The 16,431-nt window shown below is 46.8% G+C and overlaps 1 protein-coding gene across 1 annotated transcript in view; it reads right to left on the minus strand.

The window, feature by feature from the left end:
- PHLPP1 (PH domain and leucine rich repeat protein phosphatase 1) overlaps positions 1-5,511 on the minus strand; it is a 137,426-nt gene extending 131,915 nt beyond the window's left edge. Inside the window, exon 1 of the mRNA XM_038129878.1 lies at positions 4,161-5,511. Within this exon, the coding sequence (XP_037985806.1) occupies positions 4,161-5,511 (1,351 nt within the window). The remainder of the gene's footprint in view (positions 1-4,160) is intronic.
- Between the last annotated feature and the right edge of the window lie 10,920 nt (positions 5,512-16,431).

Below are 16,431 nucleotides of genomic sequence, written 5' to 3' on the forward strand. Positions count from 1 at the left end.
CAAGGTGTACATTTTTTAAAGAAGGCAAGAAAATGCAATTGCTCAGAGCACTGCAACCGCTCCTGACGCAAGATCTTCCCCCCCTTTTTCTTTACTGGACAGAACAACATCGCTTATAATATACTTCAAGACCAAGCTGGATTCATTTTTCTTCACAGCTTTCTAAAAGGCCACGTGAGCCAAAAGGATCTCTTCCCAAATAGCATCTGACAGTCAGATGCAAAATTAACACCCTTAATTACATCTGGCATTTCTTAGTATTCTGCCTATAGGCAGTCACCTACTGAAAAATTGATATATTTGATGACACTGGCAGGTGCAGAAGCCCTATGTCACATCAGGGGGGCAGAGAATTTAATGGTGGCCAAGTGCCAGAATCAGAAACATTACCTTTCAGCACTAAAACAAAAAAGCCTCAAACATCCATTGTACTGAACCAGTCTCCAAGACCAGGATCATATTACTCACGCTTCTTGCCATGCAGAAGCTCCAGAACACAGCACCTGCATATAATTTCATGCTTATTTTTGATTTAAAACAAATAAGCAGTTGTGCAGCTTTTAATGAGATTGTTGTATTAGTCTGTTTTTCCTTCTACATGCAAATTATCGGGATGTCAAGGCCATTGTGACAACAATTATTTTTACAAAGCAATAAGGAATATTATAACTTGTTTGCAAGAAGTCTTCTGCATCACAGCCACTCTTAAGGTTTTACAAATAATTTAGGAAGTCTGACATAATTGGTCTCCCAATGACAATATCACGACTGTAATTGCACTATGGATTCTTACACAGTTCCATAACTCCATCACACAGTATCTCAGCAGAAAGCTATTTAACCATGTCCTTTTAAATAGAGATTAAGTATTTCAAATTTGGAGGACATTATCTTTTGTTAAGATGGATTTCAACAGAGAGAAAAATTGACATGCCTGACCAATCACTAATGTCCAGTTTTGCTCAAATTGATGTTACAGGAAGTAGGATCAGCCCCTTAAAGCTGTAAGGGATTTTGTTTTAGCAGTGGAGTTATCCATTTAATGCTAAAGAGTCAAGACACTGATGAAATCAACCACATTCACTCTCTTGAGGAAGAAAATAAGAAGAGACACCAGAATAAACATGCACTAACCACATTCTGAAACAAACCAAGGCAATGTACAGGAAGCACTTTTACCTTCTTAGTGCCCCATTTTGGTTTTGAGGGTTTTTAAAGGACCAGATATTTCATTTACAGAATATTTGTGGACTGCTATTTATTAAGAAAACTGTTTTGTCATAGCAGAAAAATCTGATTCTCTGCAGTTCTCCTAGCAATAGTTTTTTAATCTGTGTTTTCTAGATTCCACAACAGGAGAAATTACCAGCCTACAGCAATCACTGCAACTATTTGCTATATTGTCTTATGTGGAATTTGTAATGGTAAGTTTCAGTACAATCATCTTCCAGTCTTAAAACTGTCTCTCCTCAGAAATAAAAATTTTTTAAAAAATTAAAAAAAAAAAAACCAAAGTCATCACTTTGCTCTCTTCTCTCCCTACTCCAGGGGGATTAGGTGAAAGAATTCCTTTTAGAAGCAATGCAATAAATCCAACCTAGGTTTATATAATTTCATATCACTAAAAGACAAGTATCACCAAATCCTACTGAGATAGCTTGCAGGAAATTACAGGGATAGAGATGCTAGTGGTTCTCTATCCATTGGGACAAGCCAGGCCACTTAAATCAACGAAGTCCTAGGCAAACAGGAAATCACTGTTATAAAGCTTTCCTTAGGGTATGATCCTGGAGGATCATTTATTAAAAAGGTATTTCTCCTAAGCAAAACACTTAACTTTGGGGCCAAAAAAATCGCTCCCTTTTCCAGTGTAATTTGGTGAGTATTCTTTTTAAGTGTCTCTCCTTCACGCCCTTTCATCTTCGGGTTGTGTTTGTATAAAATAAGGAAGCAGAGATAACTTGCCAAGACAGTTACATAAAATCAGTATAATTACGTGTCAGTAATATTTTCTTAGCTGTTTTTTGGCTGGTCTGGTACCTTGGATGCTGCAACCTTTCTGTTACAAGCACCTGATCACAGGTGTTTTAGATGTTGATCACAGATCCCCTCAAAGAGATAAGGATTTCAAAAAACGCTGAACTTTTGAAGTACAGAGGCATCCTTGTTAGCATATGAACTTGCGTAAGAAATTTGCATTAATTTAATCCTATGTATGCTCACAGAAATATGCTTCTATCCAGTAGTTTTGTACAAGGAAGTCTAAAATGTACAAGCTACATTAGCAGTCAAGTTGAGACACTGAAATAAAACAAAGCTGGAACATCCTCATTTAGCATGTATAATTAATCATTTAATGCATTAAAACGACATGCAAACAGGCTTAACTGTGTGTAAGACTTCACTATGTTTCCTGATTGTGTTTTCTTTAGAACACATCCTGTTAGAAAAGGAGGCACACAGCTGTCCCAATTTAAAACAAGTGTGTGCATCCCCATTTAATGGTGGGGTGGGACTGGAAATAAAGGAAGCAACATCCCTCCCAGCATCACCTGCTGACTTCCATCCGCAAGAGCAGGCAAAGAAACACAAAAGACCACGATCATGATCTGAAAAAAAAGTATTTTAAGCTACTTTTTAACACAAATGCATCTAACCTATTTCTGTCAATTCCTTTAACAAATACTACTTTCGCACTTGTTATGCCACGGTCATTGTACAATCAGAAAAATTTGAAGAAAAGCTGAATTGACCACTTTCCACCACTCCCACATTCTCTTCTGAATAAAAAAGGGCACTTATCCAACATACTGTTCTCCTTCCCACCCCACCATTACCGACTCCTTGAGTGGAATTCACTCGAGAAAAGAATCTCTGTATTTTTCAGAGTTAAAGCACTGAATTCTCACGGTTCACTGAAGGACCATTCTGCTCAGCCAACCCAGCAAGGGGATGGATGGCATGTGCTACTTTGCTAGCATGACCTCATCTCAGGATATCACATTTACCTGTTTCACAGGAAAACTTACAAGGTGTCTGAATGCACACTTGACATTAAACAATGTCTTCTTTTTGAATAGATGTACAGGATAGTTAAAACCCAAGAAGTTCCAAGATTACAGTAAGTCTTTTACACAAACCAACTCAACTGACACACAAGGTATTTTTTAAACCTCCCTAAAACTGCAGAAGGTTGCATAATTACAACGTGGGAGCTAACTTTTCCACGCAACACTCTCCAAATTCTGTACTGTACGTTGTAACAGCAAAGCTGCATTACAAAGCTTCTCCCTTTTCATTATAAAGGCTTTGACCACCCCACTTCCAAAGACCATGACCTGTGCTTCCCTATTTCTCTCGCTTGCTGCCCTCAGTCTCTCAGTGAAGTCCCACCACTCTAACGGGAAAAACTGATGCCAAAAACGCAGAAAGTCAAGCGCAGGATTTTGTTTGCAGGAATGCAGCGCTCTCAGCTCAGGCAGCCGTGCGCCCCGTACCGTGGTAACCTATTTCAGCAGCAAGAACTGCGGGGCTTCCCCCTTGGGAGCGAGCCGGCCGTGCCCTCGGCTCCGCGATGGGGCGGGCTCGGTGCTCCCCGGAGCGAGCACACCGCTCCACTAAACCGTGAGCCAGCTGCCGGCATCCCGCAAACATTTGGAACGAAACTTCGACCTCCCGTGCCCGGCAGCGGCACCGATGCAACTCCTCGTCACTAGGGAAAAGAGTAGTAGATTAAGGCTGATTTAACCTCGAACGCCCAGTGCCGCTGCTGGGAACGGGAAAACAACACAAGCGCGACCTCCATTACCGAGGCGCTGAAAGAAAGGGAGGCTGCCCCGGGCACAGCGCTGGAGCAGCCTGAGCGCCGCTGACACCGCGGCTTCTCCAGCAGCCGGCTCGGGGCAGCGCTTCCCGCCGCCGCCGGGGACCTCCCGGCACGGCCCCTCCCAGGCGCGGCGCGGAGACACCCGCGAGCCGCCTTCCCCGTGACAGGGGACGCCCCCGGGCCACCTTCTCGGTGACAGAGGACGGCCCGGCGGAGGAGCAGCGCCCGGCCGCCCGCACGCCCTCCACTCACCCCGCCGCCCGCCGCGCTAACAGCCGGGGCGGTGGGCGCGGCTCCCGCCCCTTCCCCACGGTCGCCCCCCAGCCCCGCTCACCGGCGTAGAAGCGGATGAGGCAGCCGGTCTCCGAGTCCATGCCCTCCTCCTGCACCCGCCACAGGTCCCGGAAGCCCAGCTGGGAGAGGTAGTCGTTCTGGATCTGCAGCGGCTTCTCGTGGGCCTCCAGCCGCCGGCTGGTCTCCCCGTGCAGCTGTACATACAGGGCGGGCGGCCCCGCCGGCTGCTCCCGCCCGCCGGCCGCGCCCGCCGGCACCCCCACCGCCCGCCCCGGGGGCAGCTCCCCCGGGCAGGGGGGGCCCCGGCCCGGCCCCGCACCTGCTTCTTCTACCCCGTCGGTGGGCACCGGCTCCACCTCCAGCTCGTCCGAAGAGGACGAGCCACCGCCGCCGCCGCTGCTGTAAGGGTCCAGCCGGTCGGAGACGCTCTCGGCGCTGGGGCTGAAGCTCTCGGTGTCGGAGCCGGCCGGCCCCAGCTCTCCCAGCAGGGAGGGGCAGGAAAGCGGCGGCCCCGCAAGGTACAGTTCGGCCGGCGGCGCCCCGGGGCTGAAGTCGGAGGGCGCCGGGCTCGGCCGGTCGCTGGCCAAGTCGCTCTCCTCGGCGCCGCTGCACAGCGGCAGGCGGTCGGGCCGCGCCGCTTCCCCGCAGCCTCCTCCGGACAGCCCGCTCCGCATCCCCCGCCGGCTCCTGGGCTTCTCATCCGGCTGCGGCCGCAGCCCCTCGGCCGGGGGCTCGGGCGGCGCCTCGGCGGGGCCCGCCGGCGGCTCGGGCGGGGGTTGCGGCGGCGGCGCGCCCGCCTTGCCCAGCACTCGCACCACGCTGCTGCCGCCCCGGTGGCCGAGCTGCTGCAGCCGGGCGGCCACCTCGGCCGCCGTGGTCTCCAGGGTGCAGAGCACCGGCCGCAGGTAGCAGTTCATGTGCCGCTCGTAGACGTGGACGCAGCCCCGCTGCAGGTCCCGCCGCACCCAGTCCCGCTCCGGGGGCTGCAGGGGCTGCAGCTGCCGGGGCGGCTTCAGCAGCAGCAGCGCCTTCCTGTCCAAGCTGCGGGTGCCCAGCGAGGGGGCCGGGGCGCCGCCGGCAGAGGGGGAGGCGGCGGAGAGGTTCCTCTTCAATCTCCCCCGCCGCAGGAGCAGGGAGTTAGCGCTGCCGGCCCCGCCGGGGGCGGCCGGAGTCCCGCTGGCCGCCAGTGCCGCGGGAGGAGCGAAGCCGCCGGCTCCCCCTCGCCTCCGCCGCGGGCCGCCGGCTGCTTTGCCGTCCAGCTGCCCGCCGCCGCCCGACGGCTCCGCGCCGCTCTCCGCCTGACTCCTCCTGCCCGGGGAGCCGCTCTCTGGCTGCCCCCGCCCGCTTCCCGCCGCCGGGGCTTCTGCCGCTCGCTGCTGCGCGGACTCCATCGCCGCGGGGCCGGGGATGCCGCCGCCGCCGCCGCCCTGCTGGGAGCGCCGCTCGGCGCGGCGCGGGGGGGCCGAGCGGAGCGCGGCGCCGCGTCCCGGGGGTGGGGGGGGATTACGTAGCAGCCGCGGGAAGCATTCCGCCGGTGCCTGGCTCAGTCCCGCTGCCCGGCTGTCGCCAGCGCCATTAGGGAGGGAGAGAGGCAGGCGAGGAGCGAGCGATCCCGCCGCCGTCCGCCGCTCCCCGCGCGCGCGCGCTTCATGAATATTAACCAGCCCACGGGGAGCGAGGGAGGCTCGCGAGGGTGACGCCACCGCTCGCGCGGCGGGGCGGGGCCTCGCCGATAAACACAGCGTGACTCCCAGCCGGCCCGGGCGGCGCGCGGGGGCCGCTGGGAGCTGTAGTCCCGCGGCGGCCGCAAGTCCCGGCAGGTCCCGCGGCTTCCCGGGGGCCGCGCAGGCTCCGGGGCGGGAGCGCGGGCGGGAGGCCGCAGCTCGGCGGTGGTGTTGGCGCTCCCTCACGGCGCGGGGCTGAATCCGTGTTAAAATTATTCCAGGACTTTGTCCCGCGCTCCATGTTTGTGTTCCTTAGGTCTGGTCGGAGGGTCTGGCAGGTCCAGTGACCGCGCTCGCCCCGCTCTGCCCAACCTGACGCGTTCTCCCCGTTGGCTGCCACGGGGAGCAGAACCCGAGCGCTGAGCCCAGGCAGTCTTCCCCTCTGGAAAGGGAGATGATTTTTCCAGATCCAAGATGGAGAGAGACGTGGAAATGTGGGTGGAAACATGTATGTGTATATACGTGCACATACCGTAAGAAGGCCTGCCGTGTGTAGACACAGAAGGTTTCAGTGCCATTAGCCTATCGTTGTATTTTGGGGACTAAATTTACCTAACGTGCCTACTTGTGGAAGATGGCTGAGAAGTAGCCATTAGAAACATTAAAAAAAAAAAAAAGAAAAAAACATGTGCCATGATTTAAAACAAATCACTGAAAAGAAAAATCAGACATATTGAATAAGCAGTGTAAACATGTGAGTTTTTATACTGCAGGGACACCGTACTACGGAATTCAGAGAAATCTCTTATGCTCGTGGAGATGTTTTAGCTGAGTAATGCTGGCTGGATGGGGCTGTAACTCCCTGAGATCTCTCCTTTTAATACATTTTGTAAAATCACACCAAAGCATCTGGCCAGATACTCATGAAAAATGCAATAGACTGCAATAAATTGGAAGTTCTGGGCAATTGACCAGTTATGTCATTATTAGGGACAATAAATCATCGCTAGGCATCCTGAGATAAAGTCTTAGCAAAACATTATTTTTAGCTGGTTGGTCTTTCTAGTGCACACATGTAATATGTGACCCCGAAATAAACCAGAAGTATAAGAAAATTAAGGTTTACCTCTCCTAATAAATTATTTCTCCACACTTCACATTACTGTGTTCCTACAACATAGAAGCAGACGAAACAGGGCACAGCAAAGAACTTACAACAGAATTATGTAGCTGCCTTTTTAAAGTTTTTTTTTAACAACAAAGCTGATGTGTGTGAAAGCCACCCACTTTCTGAACAGAACAATCTAAAAATTAACTGTTCTGATTGTGAAGTTCATGCAGAGCTGTATCTAGAGCTGCAATCACGAGCAGGAACTTCTTTGGAATTCAAGAGCACAAACTGACAGAAGATGATGGCAGCACTTGGCCATTAAAGACTTAAACTGCTGCCCAAAACCTCCTCTGACAGTGGTGACATTCAGCAGAAGTCAGAACTGAGTAGATGAGCTCTGGTTCTGGCTGTTTGATATATTCTGATTTATTTCTACTGCTTTGCACCACCCTTGTGCCACCTACTTCATAGAGGTTTTACCAGGTCCCCCTGATTTAAATGTGTGAGGGAAATGTTCTACATGCAAACAGACACACACACACACCCAGACACACACACTCAGAAGGAGACAGCAAGCTCTGGGGACATTATTGTTAATGATGATACTTGAAATGTTTCTAGCAAACAGTTTCCAGCCCTTCTCTTCTTTGGTGGGAGTGGCAAGAGAGAAGATCTACCTTTCTCAAACTGTTCAGATACCTGAATGTTCATCCACACAGGAAAAGTCCAGAACCAAAGAGACATCTCCTGGGGCTTCCAGTTTTCTCCCTTGTGGATAGAGATGCCACATCCTACATGTTACTGAGGTCCCCCTAACACAGCAGATAAACAAGCTGAACATCCATTTGAACTGAGCTCAGCTGATTCGTCCTCTGCCCTAATTGGAAGACTGTCCCAGGGCCACCCTCTCCTCCCTGTTGGGTCATTCCTTCCAGTTTTCAGCCTGAATTTTACACTTGGGTAGTCTATGCACATTTGCTCACATGCCAGCATTGCATTGCCCTTTGACTCAAATAGCTGTGGGTTTGTTTTGGTTTGGTTTTTTCAGCTCCAGAGCCTTTACCCCAAGGTGCTTAGAAGCAGCAACAGTATTCCCTGGCAGACTTTGTTTTCTCTCTTGGGTAGACTTAAACATGCTCTTGTTGTGTCCTCTGTGGAGATAAATCCCACAGTGTAGGAACACGCAGTTAAGGTCATTTGGACAGCCTTGGGCCAGGTCCTCCGTGGGTTGGACTGTTACAGCCACAGCTCTGGATTTTCTTCACGAGGCTGCACGGAGCAGCTGCCGTCTGCGATACAACTCGGAGAAGTGGCCGGGGACTGAGCTGAGCTTGCTCTCCCCCTTGCCAGGCTAACTCACCGCTGCCAGCAGCCCTACTCCTAAATGGCTTTATGCAATTAGAAAACAAAGTAGCTGTACTAAAGTCCAGAGGGAGCGGGGAAGTTGTTGGATTTATCTCTGCCCCACGACATTTGTTCAGGAGCAGAAGGCTGCAACGAGGCTCCCAGCATCCTATGAGCCCCTGAGTTGAGCTGTGAGAAGAAAAGGGAGCCTGTGGTTGATTTTCATACTTTGCTGAATATGAAGGCGACAGTTTCTATAGTGGCCTAGCACCTCCAAATGTTTGCAGTACCCAGTCTGATTATTTTTGCATTGTGCAGGGAAGTGTGCTTGAAATCTCTAAGTATACGCATATTTAAATTGAATTCTCCAGCTTATGAGAAAGCTCTGCTATTTTCCATTTCCAGGTATCTCATATATACTCTTAAGCTCTCCTGAAATTGTGAATTTTGATAGGGATTATCTGGTGTTGTCAGACATGGGAATGGAGTTTGTGAAATTGATGTTTGACGGGAGGAAGTGGAAGGGTGAAATACACATTTCCCTTTTCTAAAGTTGGATTAATTACAGCTGTTTGGGAGACAGGTAAAATGAAACAGGGTGGTTTGCAATCTGCAGTTTTCTGACCAGACTCAGGCACTCTTGAGGAGGAATTTTCTGATTACAGGAGTTGACAACTAAAAATGAGGGAATAAAAAGTAATTTTTACTATTAATTTTATTAATATTATTTTTACTAGTAATTTTTACTCTGAGATTACTATAAATTACTCCATACCAAAACTTTTTATACTGAATGAACAAATTGTACACTCTCACACATAAGTGCAGGAAAATGCCAGAAGGTCTTGAAACCACAAGAAGACTTTTGAGGACAGTTTTATGTCCAGAGTTACCAGACCTTATCTGAAATCCTCACAGAAGCTGGAGCTGTTGTGATCTTCACTGTCTGTGTTTCTGCTGGCAGCTGCTACAACTACAGCAGGAGGCATTGGGCTGCACACACATCCCTGGAGCTGACTGAGTAACTGCAGTGGTGCTTGGAGTGTGTTAATTCCTGCTCAGCCTCTTCTGAAATCTGCCTCCCCCAGTTCTCACAGATTCCTTTAAAGCCCTCAGGGATACACTGTGCTGTTATTAGATGTTTCTGCAAGGGAAGGGACAGATTATGGGCATCAGCTGATGTCTGTGGTTTTCCTTACTCTTTCATTATGAATGTAGAAGAAAGGACCAGGTCCAGCTTTGATTCATATTGCTACTGGTTCTGTTCTTTTCTCTTCTTTGTTAGCATTGTACCCCTTCATTTCTGGTAACGTCTTGGTTTAGCTATAGTTAATATTTTGCCAGACAATTCAATGATGGCTTATTTGTTCTGTCTAATTTTTCAGAAATGTCTGCTGCAGTGGCATAGTAAACAGCTTTTGTAGGCTCAGTTTTACCATGAACTATACTCAAAGGGATTGTTTTAGTTATATCAAATACACAGTGAATACCCAGTTTCAGTTTTGTTTTCAAAGATATCATTGCAAAATAATATGCCATCATTAAATAGGAATTGCTTAATCCCTAGTCCTTGACTACAGAAAAATTGACTGACAAGTCAGTTCTGGATCAAAAGCTGAGTGCTAAGAAATGCTAGTGTGGGAAAGATTATATTTATACTTTCTCTGCTGTAAGTCATCTTCAATGATGCTGCTAAATATTCATCTGTGTTTCAAGAAGGTATGAATCACTTCAGTGATTCCAGTTAACTTGTGAAGGTGGAGAGGGAGCTTAGAAAGAAAGAATTTAATGTCCTTCAACCCTGCAGAGTGTTAGGGAGCTTACTCAGCTCTCTTCTTTAGTAGTCTGTTTTTGTAGTAATGGAGAATTTTTCTACAGATGACAAAGCAAGAGACTTATTTCAATGTCAAAATGCTGAAACAAAAGACATTTGCCGCTGTATGTGTAATTCAGAGACCAGGAGATGGATGAGCAAAGGGACCATTTCAAATTAAACAATATAGTAAGAATAACTTTCTTTCTAAAGAGAAATTGAATGTTGTCATATGGAAACTGTTCTCAAAATAATACTTTATCAGTAGGGATTAATGTCATTTTTCAAAATGCTAGATATGCACCTGTGCCCCTCATTCATATCTGCAATTGCCACAGCTATGGGAACCAATTGGATATACAGATAACAAGGAACTGAAATTTTATGCTGATTGCTGCTCCAGCTGTGAACTTGAGCGCAATAGTGTCAGTTGCAGTTGTGCTCATCTTGGCATGTAGGGCCTTCAGGGTAGTAAGGTATTTGAGATGGTGCTAATTTAGGGAAATGTTTACTTTTAGAAGTGTTCTTATATTGAGTATATGATTAAGAACTATTCTTGAACAGGGGAGTTTCCATTACTCAATACCTGAAATATAATTTAGAGGCTGTAAGTGATCTTAGAGTTGCTCTTTTATTTAAACATTCAGTAACACTGGATTCTTATGACCCAGGAAGTTATTTGTACCTACAGCTCCCTAAATAATTTTCAGCAAGGTTTGATCTGTGTTTCTGATTCCAAAACCACTTCCATGCAAGTAATATCAACACTACTACATGTTCTTCAGCAGTGCACTTCAAAGCACGTCACAAAGGAGAGCAAGTGTAAATATTTTCATAATAGGGAGAGAGGAAAAAAGAGGCAAGGACCTTCTTGGCTGCACATTAGACTCCTCTAAAGGTGATAGGCACAAATCAGGTCCCCATGTTCTGAAAGTGAAGTGCCAGGCTTTGAAACTTCCTTCTTGGTAAGCTGGAGTCCTGTCCCCCCTCCCTCTGGGCAGAGGGGCTGGAAGGGGGGTGCAGAATCCAGCTGTGAGGTTGTTCAAGTGAGGGTGATTCTCACTTGCAGTACTTGGCCACTTGAATTTCAGTTTCTTGCAGAGCTAACCTGGATTGCTTTCAGCAAGGCACGGTTTCTCCTAGGCCAGCAGCAGCAGTGTGGTGTGGAGATCCTTTGATTACACAAATGTTTCCCGTTGTGACATGCACAGGCTGGGCTCTGTTAGCATTGCAGTTAAACAGTCAGGAGGTGCAGCTTCCTAAGCAAATTTTGGAATTTCTTCTGCAGCACAAACTTCTTGCTTCTGTCACATGAGGAAATAAAGGAAACAGCAGCACCTCTGCTGCAGTTCAAGGCAATGAGCAGCTGATCATGAGTTAACTGTGCAGCTGAAAGCCACATGGGGAGGAACAAACTTGAGGAAAAAGAACTTCAGCTTTGTTATACCTGGATTGATTACAGGTCTATGTTATACATTCTAGTGTTGTATTGAATAGTGTTTTAAAATTAAACAAGTATTTTACAAATTTTGCATTTAATTTGTGTTGATACTATTTGTAAAGCCAGACTTTGTAATTGCCAGTAGACTCAGCAACATCATACACTAATCCTCTTACTGTGTCTTCAACTCTTCCATTTTAAGCTATTTGTTTTGTTTGTTGTTTTTTTTAAAGAAAAAGAGCTTTGCTGCCTGTTAGATATTAATGCACTAAAAGATTCTCTTCCAGAACTTTATAAATCCTTCCTTGTAATTATTTCTTTTTATCTTTCTTCCTCATATGGTGTCTTAAGCCCTTTTTGTTTCAGAGCTCTACAACTCCTCAAGGTACAGTATTCATCACTACTGATAGAGATGGATTAACGTGGATTCATTAAGCTGCAGCCAACACAGTGACTTGAATGTGATGGTTTTACATAAAGCCCTAAATAGCATGACTGGTGCATTTGAAGTGACCCAAGAGATTCCAACATTTTTGGTATCAGCTTTTCACGAGGTTAGTCATCTCCCATTAATTCCCTTGTAAATATCTCGGAGGAAGGTTACTGTCTGTTGTTTAAAGGCTGTGCATAAAGGCCTTTCATGTGAGACTGGGGATATGTTTCCACCATAGGGCAGGTTTGGCAACAAAGTTGGCTTAGAAAGGTCATGCCCCTACTCACTTGTCTTTGCCTCTTCTGCATGGTGTGTTGCCACTCCGGTTTGCCAGGGTGATGGGAACAGCACCGCCAGCAGGATAATGGGAATGTTCTGCATTAAAACAAATTTTGCCTGCAGAATCTCAGGTATCCCTTTAATACAGTAAAAATCATATAAATGCAAGTTATTTTTTTGTGGATGTCATAAGCACTGAAGTGAGACTAGCCCAGGGGAAGCTAAACCCTCAAAATATGTGTGATGATTTATCCTCGTACAGAGTGCTATCACCAGCTGCATCTACAGAACTCTACTTGAAGTATAAACAAAGATGCACATTATGTCATTTGAAGCAGCCTTTTTAAATTTATTTCTTCAACACCAAAGGTGTCTCTTGGTAACAGTAAATACAGAAATCCTCCAAGGAAATTTACAAAATAAAGCCTTATACAGTTAAAATATTGGCAGGATCAACTTAGAAGTTAATACTAAAATAGCTCACTGTCACTTGTGTGGCTCCCCAGGCACCCCTCTCAGAAGGGCTTTCAGGAAAACTGTAGGGAAACATATCTGAGCTTTGGTGAAAATGATCATAAGGAATTAAATGTAGGAGAGTAGTTTTTTGTTTTTTTCTTCCTTAGCTATTCTAGTGATAAAATGCCCATTGACTTGTAGGCTGGTAGCCATGAACTTGTGTGCAGAATCGCTTTCATGTGCCGTGTCAGCAGCACATGAATGGGGCTACCAAAGGTGCCTTGGCTTCAGAGCTCCACCCCTCCCTGGCGCACTGGCTCAGCCATTCCAGCTATGACTGCGTAGTCACAGGGCTGTGACACACTGTTGCATGAGATTAAGAGAGCTCTTTGCAATACACTGGAACGATGGGAATGGGCTGGGTATTCGTGGGTGAGGCTAAACAAAACTTCCAGGAAAATGAGTCTGTCATTTCGCCGACAGATCATGTGGCTCCCCATGCAGTAACCCACAGTGGGGGTCACTGTGGTGCCCTGCTCCATTCTGTCTGTAAGTCTGTGCAGAAGCTGGCCTGGCACAGTCAGGAAGGGAAACCATAGGAAAGGAAGAACAGCTGATATTTTAGGATCCTGGTTTGACTGAGGTGAAAGTGTGCATTGTTAGTGTTGCAGATGTTGGTCAGGATACACCAAACTGCAGTCATGAGTATATAATTGGCATCCAAGCTGTTTCAGAGGCAGCATCATCCTGCTTTTGGCTTTCTAAAGGTGTCCTTTGTTGCTTTCTAAGTGCCAAGAACAAATCTGAATGCTCTGTGAGACTCCACCTGTTCTGGGCAGAGCAAGGGTAAAAAACAGGTTCTCCAAACTGATGTGAATTGCAATTGCTAGAGTAGAATAAGCTCTTAGTTTCCCCAAAAGCATACATGCCCAGGCACTCTCACTGGTAGCATGTTCTCCAAGGTATTCAGTACCTGTGACCTAAGCACTCTGCAGATCAAGACATGCCTTGGGGTTAAATTTTCATCAGCCTCTACATAAGACAGGCAGTGAACCCATTGTGAAAACCCATTGGTGGCCCCCCCGCAGTTGGGAAATGCTGTGTTTGAAAGTCAGCCGGATTTTTAGGAACATTGTTTCTGCCAACAGGTACTGATAACATGCTTTCATAATAATGGCACAAACTTCACCCTCCGGCAACCTGACACACTTCTTTGCCTCACCAAACAGATCTGTCCTGCACTAGTAGTGGATCTGGAATGCCATATTGCTAGGAACCAAAGCTTTCCAGCATCCACTTTCTGACCAAAAAAAAAGGTGGTGCACGCGGTGAAGAGTTTTCCTGCAGAGTTGAAGAGACAAAGGGATGGAGCTGCCTTGGTACCTGTGACTGTGAGCAGTCAGGCTTTTGAAAGAAGCCCAGGTGGTGGGGTTTTCCATGAGGGTGGTCCATAGTCCAGCACACAAGAGCTATTCAGAGAACTCTTCTCCACAGTGATTGCAACCAGGCTGCTGGCCAGGGTTCACATCCACCACGGCTTAGCACAGCTGGGCTGCAGGCATTTCTGGGTGATAGCCAAGTATTTTGTGTCCTACCATTCTTGGCTGCCCTTTTATATTTTCTTCATATCAGATCCCAGCATACAAGGAACTTGAAGCCTTGCAGCAGATTTTTATGGGACTGCTGGAAACCCATTTATCACATCATTCCCCCACATGGTGGCATTGCTTGCAAAAAGTACCCTCTGATTCCCAGTGTGTGATGTTTTGTTCTCAGGTGCTTTAGCCAGAGTTCTGCTGCCATGAGGGAGAATTTGCCACCAGGTATGCCTGCTCCTCTTCACTTACTCTGAGAATGAAGGCTCTTCCAGATCAGACAAACCATGGAGGTCTCCAAGACCAGCAACCCCGCCCAGGAGCTCTCAGGGAAGCTATGTAAGAACATGCAGAAAGCAGCTACTAGAAAGGCTCTAGTGACTCTCCTTCTGTCATCAGTGGTGCAGACCAGCTGTCAGAGGAGTGGTCACACTGCTCTGGAGTCACCATGGAGTGACAGAGGTCAGGCAGGCAAAAATGCAGGCTGCTTCATGACCATCCAGGAAGGGATGCACTGACTGAAGAAAGCCAAGAAATTTGGAAAGCCTCTGTATGAGACATCCAATGAGCACGTCTCACTACAGAGAGGAAGTATTAGTAAGTAATGTGCTTTGGTGGATAACCTCTGGGCCTCCTCAGATCATCCTTCCAGGAGCAGGGTGAATGTCAAAGTGAGATCACATCAGCCAGGGCCTCACAGGGCACAAAACCTCAGAGAAGTTCTGGCAGGCTGGAATTAGCAGGCTGAGTCACTCAGCCAGGAATCAGTTGTCAATGTGGTTGCTGTTGAACGAGTGTAACGACAGATTGTCAAATACCTAAACAAGGGCTGCTTTTTGGCAAGAGCCAAGACACTGAAATGATTTGTAAATCATTTGCAGGATTTCCTACCTACATCTTTTCAGCAGCATAAGTGGATTAGACTACTGGTCCTTCTAGATAGCATTCTGCTGCAAAGGGGCTGTTAATCCACACTTCAAGGAAAAATGAAAGGACAGTTGTGGTAGATGGTGGGGGATAGCCAGTCTTAGAAACCTATTCCCAAAACTTCAGTGATTGGAAGCTGGCTTTACTCCAGAAGCATGAGTATAAATCCCCTCCAAAGCTCTTGTTTATTTTTATGCATGTATTAGCAGTCCTCTTTTGACTTCTGCTAAGATTTTGGTTGTGATGATACTAGGTAGGAAGGGATATGGCTGAGTAACTGCATGCTGTGCAAAAAAAAAATTGTTTCCTTTTTATCAGTTTTAAATGTGTCCTTTTTCAATTTAATTGAATATTCCTTTGTGTTTATACTGTGAAAGGGAAACCAGCAGCATGTATTTGTGAGTGGATTTGCTGGACAGGATCTGGGATTGGTTTCCCACATTGGTTTTCCCACTCAAACCAGGGGAGATCACAATGGAGTGGAATACACAAATTAAGAGTTTTGGTTAATCAAACTCAATAGTAATTTGGAACAAAGAGAAAGTCTTAGGGGAGTTAGTCCTTACAACACACCCATGTTTTTTTCACTGCCTCCCTTTCCCCTTTTTCTTTCAGGAATGATTCAATACAATATCTTATGAGAAACTTAGCACATTCTGATTGAGCAAGCTAGTGGAAGGTATCCCTGCTCATGGCAGGGAGGTTGAAAATAGATGATCTTTAAGTTCCCTTCCAACCCATACCATTCTCTGCTTTTATGACTAAAAATCAAGGCAAAAATCAAGGTAAAATCAATCATCCTTACCCCTAATGCTTTCTTCCAGTTTTAAAACAGTCACCAGACATTCCTTATTAAAGGAGCTAATTAATAATGATCCCTTTTTCTTTCTTGTAAAGGTTATTGGAAAACAAACCAAGCAACATCTTTGTTATATTTTTGCTGAGAAAGTTCCTTCTTTGGCAGGGGAAGGGTAATTGTGATAGCAAGCTTCTTCTGTTCCCAAATTCCCTGATGTGCTGGGGTCATGTTGCATATTTGCACTCTGCTTTAACAAGGAACAACAACACAGGCAGAAAGGCTTATTTTTGGTGTCACTACATTTAGAGCAGATGTTATAGGCTCAATTATCCTGGTACTTCAGCTGTAACATTGCATTATTCTCTAAGCTCCGTGTCTTTGGCTGAATTTTGTTGGAAGACACTGCTTTCTGAAAGCTGGTGCTTCTGCTCCTCCACTTAGTATATCCT

Source organism: Motacilla alba, chromosome 2, assembly GCF_015832195.1.
Source record: "Motacilla alba alba isolate MOTALB_02 chromosome 2, Motacilla_alba_V1.0_pri, whole genome shotgun sequence".
NCBI lineage: Eukaryota > Metazoa > Chordata > Aves > Passeriformes > Motacillidae > Motacilla > Motacilla alba.